The sequence below is a fragment of the Lolium perenne genome, chromosome 2 (genome assembly GCF_019359855.2).
Source record: "Lolium perenne isolate Kyuss_39 chromosome 2, Kyuss_2.0, whole genome shotgun sequence".
In the NCBI taxonomy this organism is placed as follows: Eukaryota; Viridiplantae; Streptophyta; class Magnoliopsida; order Poales; family Poaceae; genus Lolium; species Lolium perenne.
In genome coordinates this window covers 277,471,798-277,486,584 of record NC_067245.2, presented here as the reverse complement: position 1 = coordinate 277,486,584, position 14,787 = coordinate 277,471,798, and the positions used below count along the sequence as shown (strand labels likewise).

Here is a 14,787-nt window from a genome sequence, read left to right as displayed (position 1 = left end):
TATCACATGTATATTTGTTTGTTTCCCTCAACTCTTATGCTTGCTATTTAACCTTGCTAGCCAAAAACCTGTACTGAGAGGGAATACTTCTCGTGCATCCAAACCTTAGCCCAAACCTATGCCATTTGTGTCCACCATACCTACCTACTATATGGTATTTTCTGCCATTCCAAGTAAATACTTCATGTGCTACCTTTAAACAATTCAAAACTTAGTATCTCTTATTTGTGTCAATGTTTTATAGCTCATGAGGAAGTATGTGGTGTTTTATCTTTCAATCTTGTTGGGCAACTTTCACCAATGGACTAGTGGCTTCATCCGCTTATCCAATAATTTTGCAAAAAGAGCTGGCAATGGGATTCCCAGTCCCAAATTAATTAAACTAAATAGACACTCCTCCATGGTATGTGATTGATGGACGGCACCCGAAGGATTCGGTTAGCCATGGCTTGTGTAAGCAAAGGTTGGGGGGAGTGTCATCATCATAATAAGACTAAAATAAAAAGGCACTCCTTCATGGTATGAGATTGTTGGCAGGCACCCGAGGATTCGGTTAGCCATGGTTTGTGAAAGAAAGGTTGGAAGGAGTGCCACACAAAATAAAAATAAAATGGGAGCCGCTCTTTGAAGGTTTGTCTGGCGAGGGGGTTAGAGTACCCGCTACCAGTCGTTGACAACAACAAACACCTCTCAAAATGTTACTTTTATTCTCTTTGTATGATTGCAAAACTGAAAAAGCTCTAGCACATGATTTAATCCCTGCTTCCCTCTGCGAAGGGCCTGTCTTTTACTTTATGTTGAGTCAGTAAACCTATTTCCCTCCATCTTAAGCAAGCATTTGAGTAGTTATGATCAAACCATTATATTGTGATTTGCTTCGTCATGTCTTTTATTCTTCTTTGTTTAGTACAAGTTTTATCTGAATGAATATAGCTTTGCAAGTTATCAATGATCATGAAGAGACCATTATGATTGAGTATGCAAGTTGTGCCTTATAAACTTTAACATGAGAGCGCTGCTCAATGAGATAAGTATAATCTGTTAATTGTTCTCTGACCAAGAACGAAGTTTGCCATCACCAATTATGATTTCTTATGCACCTTTATTTGTGATTACCTTATACTTGTTTCAAGTTGAGTTATAAGAGGAGGTTGTCCACTATAATGTCTTGTGCGAATGAATATGATGCTTCTTGTCCGTATTTTATTTATCGACTCTTCACTCCATAAACATGTGGTCCTGTTTATCGAGCTCAGTTTCGCTTGGGGACAAGCGAAGTCTAAGCTTGGGGGGAGTTGATACGTCTAATTTGCATCACTATTTTATATCATAATTTGCTGTTATTCATTGATATATTTCATATTGGGACACAATACTTATGTTATTTCATCTATTTTGCATGTTTCATCATTATTGGAGGATCAAGCACCGGAGCCAGGATTCTGCTGGAAAAAGCACCGTCAGAACGCAATATTTCGGAAGATCAGCTGTGGAAGGAAATTATACCAAAAATCCTATTTTTCAAGATGACGAAGGAAGCCAGAAGGAGGAGCCAGGAGGACCCAGGGTGGGCCCACACCATAGGGTGGCGCGGCCCATGGCCTGGCCGCGCCACCATGTGGTGTGGGGGGCCCACAGCCCCTTTCGCCTCCTTTTCTTCGCGAAATCCTTCGTCCCGAAAACCTAAGCCACAGAGGGTACCTCGCGAAGAGTTACAGCCGCCTCTGCGGGGCGGAGAACACCCGAGAGAAAAGAGCTCTCCGGCGGGCAGGAATCCGCCGGGGAAATTCCCTCCGGGAGGGGGAAATCGACGCCATCGTCACCGTCATCGAGCTGGACATCATCTCCATCACCATCATCATCATCTCCACCATCATCACCGCCGTCTCCACCGCTGGACACCGTCACCGCCGTAGCAATTTGGGTTTGATCTTGATTGTTTGATAGGGGAAACTCTCCCGGTATCGATCTCTACTTGTTGTTGATGCTATTGAGTGAAACCATTGAACCAAGTTTATGTTCAGATTGTTATTCATCATCATATCACCTCTGATCATGTTCCATATGATGTCTCGTGAGTAGTTCGTTTAGTTCTTGAGGACATGGGTGAAGTCTAAATGTTAGTAGTGAACTATGGTTGAGTAATATTCAATGGTATGATATTTAAGTTGTGGTGTTATTCTTCTAGTGGTGTCATGTGAACGTCGACTACATGACACTTCACCATTTATGGGCCTAGGGGAATGCATCTTGTATTCGTTTGCCAATTGCGGGGTTGTCGGAGTGACAGAAACCTAAACCCCCGTTGGTATATCGATGCAGGAGGGATCGCAGGATCTCAGAGTTTAAGGCTGTGGTTAGATTTATTCTTAATTACTTTCTTGTAGTTGCGGATGCTTGCAAGGGGTATAATCACAAGTATGTATTAGTCCTAGGAAGGGCGGTACATTAGCATAGGTTCACCCACACAACACTTATCATAACAATGAAGATTATTTAGCCGTATGTAGCGAAAGCACTAGACTAAAATCCCGTGTGTCCTCGAGAACGTTTGGTCATTATAAGTAAACAAACTGGCTTGTCCTTTGTGCTAAAAAGGATTGGGCCACTCGCTGCAATTGTTACTCTCGCACTTTACTTACTCGTACTTTATTCAACTGTTACATCAAAACCCCCTGAATACTTGTCTGTGAGCATTTACAGTGAATCCTTCATCGAAACTGCTTGTCAACACCTTCTGCTCCTCGTTGGGATCGACATTCTTACTTATCGAAAATACTACGATACACCCCCTATACTTGTGGGTCATCAGCCGGCCACCACAATACCACCACAATACCACAAAACCACAAAGCCACAAGCTGGTCGCACCCCTTGAGGCCGGCCACCCCCTCTCCCAAACCCTAGCCGCCCCCCTCTCCTCCACCTCTCCCGCACGCTTAGCGAAGCTCCGTCGGAGTTCTCCATCGCCACCGCCACCATGCCATCGTGCTGCCGGATTCAAGGAGGAGCTACTACTTCCGCTGCCCGCTGGAACGGGGAGAAGGACGTCGTCTTCATCAACACCGAACGTGTGACCGAGTACGGAGGTGCTGCCCGATTGTGGCACCGTGATCAAGATCTTCTACGCGCTTTTGCAAGCGGCAAGTGATCGTCTACTGCAGCAACAAGAGCCTCATCTTGTAGGCTTTGGAAATCTTCAAGGGTGAGTTTCGATCATCCCCTCGTTGCTCCCGTCTTCTAGATTGCATCTTGGCTTGGATTGCGTTCTCGCGGTAGGAATTTTTTTGTTTTCTATGCAACGAATCCCTACACCATGAGGCCCCCGCAGCATTTCCTCAGCCCATTTGGCCCCTCCCGGGGTGGTGGGCCCACCCGTGGCCCTCTAGAACCTTCTAGAAGCTCCGGTCAAAACACTGAAAGTTTTCCCGAACCCTAGAAGATGACTTCCATTATATGAATCTTATTCTCCGGACCATTTTGAACCTCCTCGTGATGTCCTGGATCCCATCAGAGACTTCAAACAATATTCGGTCTACATGTCATATTCCATATCTACTAAACAACATCGAACCTTAAGTGTGTCACCCTACGGTTCGCGAACTATGCAGACATGATCGAGACACCTCTCCGATCAATAACAAATAGCTGGATCTGGAGATCCATAATGGCTCCTACATATTGAACGATGACTTCGTGATCAAATGAACCATTAACATACGACACCGATTCCCTTTGTCGAGCGATACTTTACTTATCCGAGGTTCGATCATCGGTATCTCTATACCTAGTTCAACCTCGTTACTGATAAGTACTTTTTACTCATACCATGATATGTCATCCCTTGTGACCTAGTCACATGCTTACAAGTTAATTGGATGACATTCCACCAATAGGGCCCAGAGTATATCTATCTATCATTAGGATGGACAAATCCCACTCTTGGTCCATGTGCTTCAGCTTATACTTTCTGAAAACTTAATACCACCTTTATAACCACCCATTTACGAAGTGGTGTTTGATGTCATCAAATCATCCATCTGGTGTAAGTGATTAACACGATCTCATGGTCGAAGGATTAAGTTACTATGAATTGAAAGCGTGTACCAAAACAAACTTAATGACTTGATCATATGATATGCTTACTATGTGTGTGTGTCCATCACATCATTCTCCTAATGATATGATCCTGTTATTAATAACATCCAATGTTCATGACCAGGAACTATGATCATCTATTAATCAACAAGCTAGTTAAACGAGAGGCTTACTAGGAACTCTGGTTTGTTTACAAAACACACATGCATCAATGTTTCCACTTAATACAATTAGCATGGAATGTAAACATTTATCATGAACACTAAGATATAACAACAACCATTTTATTATTGCCTCTCGGGCATATCTCCAACAAATGTGACATGGTTCATGCCCATGGTTCGTGCTTTCATATTGCTATTTGTAATGCTACTAGATCTACAAGATCCTCCTCCCCCGAATTTAATAAAGATCTTGATGGATGCAGACTCAATTTTAAAATCTATGTTGGTCTCTGAGTTTCAACGGTCAAAACTATTTCTGCTATAAACACATAACTACCAGAAATATTCTATCAAATCTTGTAAGCGAATCTTTCTATTTTATTCAAGTCTCATATTTTCTTTTTTATTTCTCTGTAATATTCTTGATTTTTTAAAATTTCCTATGATATTTTTTCGATTTTCCAGATTTTTTATTGCATTTTGAATTCTTCTATTTTATTTTTCTTATAAAATATTTTTTATTTTATATGAATTTATGTTTTTAGTATATTTTGTTTTGCGATTTACGTGATGATATTTGATTTTGCAAAATTTCTCCCAAAATAAATATGTTGACTGGGCTACCATCGCCACCACTTAAACGTTAAACTATTTTCATTGGGCAATGAATTAAAGTTTTTCTGTTGACAACCAAGTGACCACTGCTTTATCTTGGATAATGTATTTTGGGATATGCCTGAATAGTAAAGAAGATGCATATGCTTATGGTGAAGGGTCTACCGAACAAGTTTTTTCATAGCACCATTGGGTGTTGTGATTAGAGGAGTAGTGGTGTAGAGAGAGGAAGCGCTTAAAAATAGTCCCACAATTGATAAATTATAATTCAAAGAGAGGTGTACTTTATTCGGAATATACTAGACTAGCTATATTTGGTCTGCAAGGTTTAAATTTAGGGTTATGTTGCATAAGTGCGTGATGTAATTTTAGTTTCTTTGGTTGTGCTCTATGCTCCTTTTTGTTAGTTTTTTGCAAGACATGATAAAACTCGGCTGCACTCGTGTTGACGTGCATCGAGGTCTGGAATTTTCACATTTTTGGAAAAAAAATCCCATACTTGCGATAGTGAGATGCCACTATGTCCCACTACCCTCCAATCCAAAACCCTCGGCTTTCCACGACACTTCACATGGACGCAGCCGCGGCTGTGTTGGGAGATAAAACGAAGGGACGGATGATGAACTGAACATGCAATAAAATGTTTCAGCTTCTGTGCCATTCAAATTTCATTCAAGCGTACAAAAAGAGAAGTCTCGGCTCGAGCCATTCCCGTAAACAGTGGCACACGCCTCATGTCACGTCGTGACGACGCGAGGTGGGCGGTGGAGGAGGAGCGCGTGTAGGAGCCTTATTCTCATGCTCAAGTAGAGCAACCCCTCTTATAAGGAGGTCCAATTATCTCTAAATTAGCATTCTGGACTAAACTTTTGTCCCAATTGCCATGCATGAATAGGTTAATTGGATCTTTGAATTTTCGAGAAATTGTGGACTAAATAAATAGGCTGAACCTATTTTAGGCAAAATTCCAACAGTATATTCCAAATTGATCAATGCCAACTCCCACAGTTTTTCAGCTCAAATGAGCAGAATGCGTCAAGGCGTATGGGCATACTTTTCTAGGAACGTTAAAAGGCTTAAAGCGAAGCTAAAAAAAAAAAAGCTTAGATCATGATCCAAAATGTTGCTAACCGACGAGAGCCACGAGAAAGCAGAGCACGATCCACATGAAAAAGAACCACAAGCTCCTGCATCGAATCTAGTCGTGACACCTGCAACATTTCGCACCCCGGCCTCCTACCGATCAGCCAATCAGGCCATCCTTCCACGGCGATTTCAAAAGCAAGTGCTCCCAACAGGACGCCGTTACCTCCACCCGCACCCTCCGATCCAAAACCCTCCGCTTTCCACGACACTTCACATGGGCGCAGCCGCGGCGACAGGCCGCCACTCACTCCACGTAAACCCTCCACTACGACGTACCGATCTCTTTTGCTCCCCCGATTGATTGAATCAATGAATCGCCGATCGTGCTACAAACTCACCCACGTACCCGCCGACCTGCGCATCGGAGGAAAAGCGCGCTCGGCGATGAATCAAAAGCGAGTGTGATGATGCAATGACTCGCCCCATTCGCACATGCGGCAGGCTATGCAAAGATTATCCAATTAGATCTGTCGCCTTTTAGCTTGTCTATATAAACGCCTTGCCCGCCGCTCTTGCAGTTTATCTCCACCACTACCGGGTACTGATCCCTCACTCCAGCTGAGTCTGAGATTACATTGCTTAGCGATCGAGAGCTAGCTAGGATTCGATGGGCGACATGCAGATCGTGTTGGCTGGGGGAAAGATTGAGGCGCAGCACGTGGAGATGAAGGTGCCCCTCTACTCCTACGGCTGCGAGAAGAAGATCAAGAAGGCGCTCTCCGGCCTCAAAGGTACACAAACATAGAGCACTTTGTCACAAATGTATGAAGCCAGCGACGTCGATGAATGCTAACTTGGCTTGCTGATACTTGCAGGGATACACTCGGTTGAGGTGGATTACCAGCAACAGAAGGTGACGGTGTGGGGCATATGCAACCGGAACGACGTGCTGGCGGCCGTCCGGCGGAAGCGGCGAGCGGCACTGTTCTGGGGCGCGGACCAGACGGATCTGAGCGAGGACGCCAGGCTGGATGCCCCGAAGCACTACCTGCGAGCCTTCACCGCCTACAGGAGTAGGAAGTCGTGGAAGAAGCTCTTCCCCATGATCCGGCTGTAAAATCAAGGCAGCGAGCTTAATTAGTTTGTCGGTGACTGTCTACTACTGTCTAGCCATGGCTACGCCGCCTACGCGTGTGTTGCACGAACGGTCAGGAGTTGCTAGTAGTCTGGTACGGTGGCGCATGATGTTGCATATCGAATAAATGTGCTCTGTTCTTGTCTTCTAGAACTGGCAGATTGCTCGGTAGTACGATATGTAGGGTGAAGTCTTTTCTAGTGCAAGGATTCAGAGCCGCGGTTGGATTTAGGACCAAGTCATTGTTTTTTTTCTTCTTCTCTAGATAGACCCTGTTCCAATCGGCTGCGCAAAATGTTTACATGGCCAAAGTCGTCCTAAGAGCATCTCCAAGCATCTCCAGCCGCATTCCCAAAGGCATTTGGACGCACCGGACGAAAAAACGTTCCTAGCCGCGTGCCCCAAAGCCTCTTTTTGTCCGGCGCGGTCCAATACGGTGTCCGGCGTCTTGAGCCCATCCACTTTACATAGGGGACGCTCCGGGCACGCCGGATACAACGGAAAGCGAGGCGAGGAGACGCGGGCCCAACTCGTCAGCGGGTCGGGAGCCTAAAACCCCGTCGCATACCTTTGGTCAAGCGACGTTAATGGGGTCCCAGATTTTCCAGACTGCGCAGGGACGTCTCGTCGTGCATGGCCGCATGGCCGTCCGCGCCGGCGTCATTGCGTCAAACGACCCGCTACCGCTTCGCCTTCCGCCGCTGTACATTAAAAGCGTCCCTGCTTCCTTCCCCATCCCAATCTCTCGTCGCTCCCAAATCTCCTCTCCCTAGCCAATGTCGTCGTCCGCCCGCAAGATCGATGCGGCGAACGGCTTCGGCCGCGGTAGCCTTACCGTGGCGGAGGCGTGGGCGCTGTACCGTGCGGGATATCCCGTCCCGCCGGACATGCGCTTGTCAAGCAGCAACGGGTAGAGGATGACTGTCAACGGCATAGACGTCCCACCTCCGCCGTTGCCGAGCATGGAGCGCTGGAGGGACGCGATCAGGGCCCGCCGGTCCCGCCTCACCGCCGAGGAGTGGACGGATCCAACCTGGGCGGCCACCGGCAAAGACGCCTGGTGGGTCGCCTACTTCTAGGCGCAGCACGACATCGAGATGAATAACACAGCCGGCCTCATCAGTCGGCGGAACAGCTGGAACAAGGACGGGCGTGTCATCTTCTGGGGCGTTCCGGGGCGCACCCTGGAGAACGTCATCGACGTCATCCACAATGGCGCTCCAAAGTTGGAGACGCCGTCTCGCCGCCACCATCTCCCGCAGCGCACTGACAGCCGAGGAGGACGTGCTCGTCCTCCTCCAACTCTTCCTCGTCAGGGCCGACACGATCGACGTTGTCCACATCACACCGCGCCGCGCCCTACACCGTCCCCAAGCGCGAGGTGAAGGAGGAGCCGGAGTTCACGACGCCGCCAGTCAATCTGAGGCGCGGCGGCAGCCGGGAGCAGCAAAGGCGCGGCGGTGGTGCCCTCCTCATCCCGAAGCCGGAGGTGAAGGAGGAGGAGCGGGACGACGAGGCAACCGGGAAGGCGGCGCTGCTAGCAGAGTACGATCGGCACCAGCGACTCATCGCGAGCAGCGACGACCCCGAGAACTGCTTAGGGCTGCACGCGGTGTTCGCGGCGTCGCTGAACGACAAGGACGCCTGGAGGGGCTACCTAGACAGGGCGATCGCCATGTCCATCCGCGACACTGGCAAGTCGCTCGTGGACCTCACCGACGACGGCGAGGCTGGGCCAAGCGGCCTAATGAAGGACGGGCCCGTCAACGAGCCCGACGAGCGCGTCAAGCATGAGGTCATCACCGATGACATGTACAACTTCCTCTAGTACTACGAAGCCTCTGGCCGCCACAATTACTTCTAGATTAGGGTTTAGTTTAAATTTAATCGAATTTCGTTTGAATCTATGTGAATTCGCTTAAGTTTTAAATTTCTAAATTTTTGCTTGTGGACCTAGAGAACGACGTCCTGCAAACGCGGCATGAACAAAACACGTCCCCAAACGTTCCTTCCAGCGCTGTTGGGGACGGTTCGGTGGAACGCCCGTCTGAAGATGCTCTAATGTATCACTTTGGAATTTACCAAGACCATCTCCGACGGCCATCCGTATTTCAGTCTGTTTCAATCCAAATGCACTGGCCCGCGGACACGATTGAGCAGGCAGTCCGTTTGTGGTATCAAGCTGCCCCCAGCAGCTTGAAACCGAAAAAAGTATGCCAAAATAAAAAATAATAATTTATATTAATTAGGGGCCTAAAAGGTAGCGTTTTACGAATTTAAAAAAGAGAAACATGTACATAATGTCGCCAGGACCTTCTGGTCCTCTTCGCCGGCGGTTTTTAGTCCTCATCGCCGAGGTCGATGAAGACCTACGGCGGCGGCCACACATTTCCACCGGAGGAGGATGTGGCAGATGCTGAAGGTGGCTGCACTGGTGCGGCCTATTGCTGTAAGCGCTGGATGGCCTCCTCGAGGCTAATCCACTTGGCGCGCTCCTCCGCCTCAGAGACGGCCATGGCGCCCGGCCTGGACGCCATCTTGCTCCGTGAGCTCAGCCTTCATTGGCTCGCAGTCGAGGTCACCCTCATCCTCCAATGGGTCTTCGATGGGCCCTCCCACGAGCCCGGCCTGGTAGTATTCCTTTGGCGCCAACGGCGGCACCCACGTGAGCGGCTCCACGTAGTTGGTGGCGGCCCCGTGGTACCGCGACTAGTCAGGACGGCCAGGGCGCGGCTTGGGGAAGACGTTGCCAGGCCATTCTTCCTCCGTTTACGCATCCTCCTCCCCCTTCACGACCACCTGCAATGGCACCTGGGCCTCATAGTCCATATCGTCGTCCTCGAGGGCTTCGAGGTGCACCTCGATGCTTGCCCGCCGCTCCTCATGCCCGTCCTCGAACCACCGAGCCCATAGTGGCGAGTCCACGACGTACGCCATGTGTCACCTTAGATCTGGCAGTAGGTAGGCCCGCCGTCACAGGATCTCCACATGGCGAGCAGGTCCGCGCATGGGAATGGCAAGCACCAGCACCTGATTGAGGTGCGACCCATGTGGAAGCTGGACGTCCGGCCAAGGTAGAGGTGCATCGGCTTCCGTGAACTAGCGGACAGTCTCGACCTCCACGTACATGCGTGATACATCCATTTTGCATCATCATTATTTTTACATATATGATTAGTTTTTATTGTTATTTTTCATCATACATCATTATTTATGCATTTTTAGTTGATTTCTGGAACTTTCCTACAAAGTCCCCTTCATTGGTATTTAATACCTGGGAGGCATAAAATCTCCTTTTTTGTATTTTATTTGTCTAAAAATCGAGGGAAAAATACCGGATCAGTTTTTCACCCTGAGAAGGACAGTGGGCGAAAGAATCACGCGAGGAAAGCCACTGAGGGTCAAACGGACCCAAGTTTGGCCCGCCCTTTTGGACGCGCCACCCGAGGTCGTTTGCGCCTCGGGCATCATCTCAGCCCCCCTTTTATACCAAAAGCTCTGTTTCACCTAAAAACCTAAGCCATATTTTTGGCGGCGACGGAGGAAAAAGTCATCTCCTACTCCAGGAGAGGGCAGATCCTGCTGCACCGGTGCCTTCGGTGAAGGGGAAATCGACGCCATCGATATCCCCACTCCTCTTTGGCTTGGGAGGAGGCATCTCCATCAACATCTCCATCAACACCATCATCACCACCATCTCCATCTATGTAACGGCCCCGGGTAATACCCATAATAGATTGTTCTTGTTTTTTTTCTTTTATGCATCATCATGTCATCACGCATCATATCATCCATGTTTTTAACAAAATAAAATTATTTTATAAACCCTTCTTATTTTATTTACCCTCCCAAATGGTTTCTATAATAAACCTCCTCTTTTCTATTCTTTAACAAAACCCTAAACACTAAACTTTTAAAACAAAATAAAATGCTTCAAATGTTTCAGAAATAAAATTTGGTTTGTTTTGGTTTTACTTGAAAAGGTTTATAAAACCAGTTTTAAATACAAAGGAGAAAGTTTTCTGAAATAAAACCTAACCTAACCAGGCGACCTCTCTTCCCTGGCTCCTTTTCCTTTCCAACCCGGCAGCACAGCTTCCCCTCCTTTCTTTTGGCCTAGCCCACCACCAAGGCCCGTACCCCTTTGCAAGGTTTGGAGATGCTGTTGTCATCTTCCTCGTGCACGAGAATGGTGTGACCCTGTGGTCCTTCTCCGCACCACGCCAACTATCACCGCAGCCTCACCAGCTCCCTTTCCCCCTCCATAAATCCTCTGCTGGGAACCCTAGCCTGCCCTCATCCTCCCTCCGCACCGCCAACAACCTCTCCTTCTCTCTCTTTTCTTCCGCAATCGAGAACCACCGCAACGACACCGTCGGCCTCGCCATGGCGCCGTCGCAGGAGGCCACTCCGAGCCCATCCAAGACAACCGTTCGATGTGCACCGTCGTCCTCTCCCACCTCGTGCAAGGAATCGTCCCTAGGCCCCTGTAATCGTCGTCAAGTTCGCCGTTTCATCTCCAACTTCGGCGGGAAAAACCGTCAATACCGGCGACCACCATCATCATCTGTCTGGTCTGAGCATAGGTTGAGCTTTAGGGCGATTTTATGCACCCCTGGACACCTTATCCTCTTCTTTCCGTCCTACTTTGTCTCCGTGCCGTGCTGACCTACATCTTTCTGCCGTAGACCTCGTCGCCATCGCATCTCCAACGATTCCCCGACGACAGCGCCGCCTCCACACGTTCCGCGCCGACGAGTGATACGTCCCCGACGTATCCATAATTTCTGTCGTTCCATGCTTGTTTTATGACAATACTTACATGTTTTGCTTGCACTTTATGATGATTTCATGCATTTTCCGGAACTAACCTATTAACGAGATGCCACAGTGCCAGTTCCTGTTTTCTGCTGTTTTTGGTTCCAGAAAGGCTGTTCGGGCAATATTCTCGGAATTGGACGAAATCAACGCCAAACCTCCTATTTTTCCCGGAAGGCTCCAGAACACCGAAGAAGAGTCGGAGAGGGGCCAGGGGGCCACCACACCACATGGCGGCGCGGGCCAGACCCTGGCCGCGCCGGCCTAGGGTGTGGCGCCCCCAGGTGCCCCCCTGCGCCGCCTCTTCGCCTATAAAATCCCTTTCGACCTAAAAACGCAGCACCAATTGACGAAACTCCAGAAAGACTCCAGGGGCGCCGCCACCATCGCGAAACTCCAATTCGGGGGACAGAACTCTGTTTCGGCACCCTGCCGGACGGGGAATTGCCCCCGGAGCCATCTCCACCGCCGTCTTCACCGCCATCTTCACCGCCATCGCTGCCTCCATGATGAGGAGGGAGTAATCCACCCCTGAGGCTGAGGGCTTCGCTGTAGCTATGTGGTTCATCTCTCTCCCATGTACCTCAATACAATAATCTCATGAGCTGCTTTACATGATTGAGATTCATATGAGTTTGTATCACAATTTATCCATGTGCTACTCTAGCAAAGTTATTAAAGTAGTTCTATTCCTCCTACACGTGTGTAAAGGTGACAGTGTGTGCACCGTGTTAGTACTTGGTTTATGCTATGATCATGATCTCTCGTAGATTATGAAGTTAACTATTGCTATGATAATATTGATGTGATCTATTCCTCCTACATATGCATGAAGGTGACAGTGTGCATGCTATGTTAGTACTTGGTTTAGTCTTTTGATCTATCTTACACTATAAGGTTACTTAAATATGAACAAATTGTGGAGCTTGTTAACTCCGGCATTGAGGGTTCGTGTAATCCTACGCAATGCGTTCATCATCCAACAAGAGTGTAGAGTATGCATTTATTTGTTCTGTTATGTGATCAATGTTGAGAGTGTCCACTAGTGAAAGTGTAATCCCTAGGCCTTGTTCCTAAATACTGCTGAGTTACTACTGCTGGTTTACTGTTTTACTGTGTTACTACTGCTGCAATACTACCACCATCAACTACACGCCAGCAAGCTATTTTCTGGCACCGTTGCTACTGCTCATACTTATTTATACCACCTGTATTTCACTATCTCTTCGCCGAACTAGTGCACCTATTGGGTGTGTTGGGGACACAAGAGACTTCTTGCTTTGTGGTTGCAGGGTTGCATGAGAGGGATATCTTTGACCTCTTCCTCCCTGAGTTCGATAAACCTTGGGTGATCCACTTAAGGGAAAACTTGCTGCTGTTCTACAAACCTCTGCTCTTGGAGGCCCAACACTGTCTACAGGAAAAGGAGGGGGAAGTAGACATCAAGCTATTTTCTGGCGCCGTTGCCGGGGAGGAAAGGTAAAAGGTACTCACACTCCGGACCTCGGCTACCAAGCTATTTTCCGTCGTTGTAAGTACTCGAAGCTATTTCCTTTAGATCCTGCAATTGCATCTTTTTGTTTCTTGTTTACACTAGTTAGGCATAATGGAAAACAACAAAAAAATTGGTGAGTTTTTTAATCTTTTTCCTGATTTAGAATTGTTTGATGCGAAAATTAAAAAACCTATGGAACCTTATTTGCATGCTAGTAGCGATGTTATTAGTATGAATGCAATTACTGCTAATACTATGGATAAGTCTAAGCTTGGGGAAGCTAGTTTATATAAAAATAATCTTTTTTGCTCCTCAGCTTTGGAAGAAATATTTTGCTCTGATAATGCTTTATCTCCCATATGCGATAACTCTAATGATGCTTCTGATATTTTAAATCCACCTGCCGAAAGTATTCCTTATAAAATACCTATGCAAATTATTGAACGCGTTATGGATAACCGCTATACAGGGGATGGAACTGTCCACCCTGGAGATCATTTATTGTTCTTGCATGAATTATGCGGTTTATTCAAGTGTGCAGGTATCTCTATGGATGAAGTGAAGAAGAAGCTATTCTCTTTCTCGCTGAATGGTAAGGCGGCGCATTGGTATAAATTGTTGGAGAATAGTCATTCTCTTGGTTGGGAGGAAATTGCACCTCTCTTTTATTCTAAATTTTATCCTCCTCATGAAGTGCATATTGATAGGAATTATATTTATAACTTTTATCCTCGTGATGGAGAGAGTATTTCTCAAGCGTGGGGGAGACTAAAGTCACTAATGCTCAAATGTCCCATTCATGAGCTCCCCCGTAATGTTATTGTTAACAATTTTTATGCGAGACTTTCAGGACAACACAAGGACTATCTGGACGCGTGTTCGGAGGGATCTTTCACAAGCAAGGAGGTTGAAGCTAGGTGGGATCTTCTTGATCGGATTAAGGAGAACGCTGAAGGATGGGAGAACAATGAAGGTAAAGAGTCAGGTATAAATTATGATTATGAATGCATTGAAGCCTTTATGGATACCGATGAATTTCGAAATATGAGTGCTACTTATGGTCTTGACTCTCAAGTTGCTGCAAATCTTTATAAAGCCTTTGCTTCTCATTTTGAATTGCCTAAGAAGAATTTTGATAAGTATCATGAACCTTTTAAAGAGGCTTGCATGAAGAATGAAATTGTTGTTAATTATTGCAATAAGCATGCTCAAACTCCTAAGAATGCTATTTCTTATAAGCATGTTAATTTTTGTGGAATGCATAGACCTTGTGGAATTAATCAAGTCAAAGATGAATATTGTATCCATCATACTAATGAAAAAACTAGAAAGTGGTTTAGGGCTCTAGATGATCTTGGTAAAAAAGTTTGTGCCCT

General features: G+C 47.0%; 1 protein-coding gene across 1 annotated transcript; it reads left to right on the top strand.

Moving 5' to 3' along the window:
- Positions 1-6,541: 6,541 nt before the first annotated feature.
- LOC127330715 (copper transport protein ATX1) lies at positions 6,542-7,290 on the top strand. Its single transcript, XM_051356837.2, has 2 exons — positions 6,542-6,754; positions 6,839-7,290. The coding sequence occupies exons 1-2, from the start codon at positions 6,631-6,633 to the stop codon at positions 7,078-7,080; spliced, it is 366 nt and encodes a 121-aa protein (XP_051212797.1). The 5' UTR covers positions 6,542-6,630; the 3' UTR covers positions 7,081-7,290.
- The last annotated feature ends 7,497 nt before the right edge of the window (positions 7,291-14,787 follow it).

Bases quoted from the DNA above. Each gene is read 5' to 3' on its own strand.
- LOC127330715 (XM_051356837.2), top strand. From the start codon at position 6,631: ATGGGCGACATGCAGATCGTGTTGGCTGGGGGAAAGATTGAGGCGCAG. The intron at 6,755-6,838 runs GTACACAAACAT...TGATACTTGCAG, and splicing joins GGCGCTCTCCGGCCTCAAAG to GGATACACTCGGTTGAGGTG.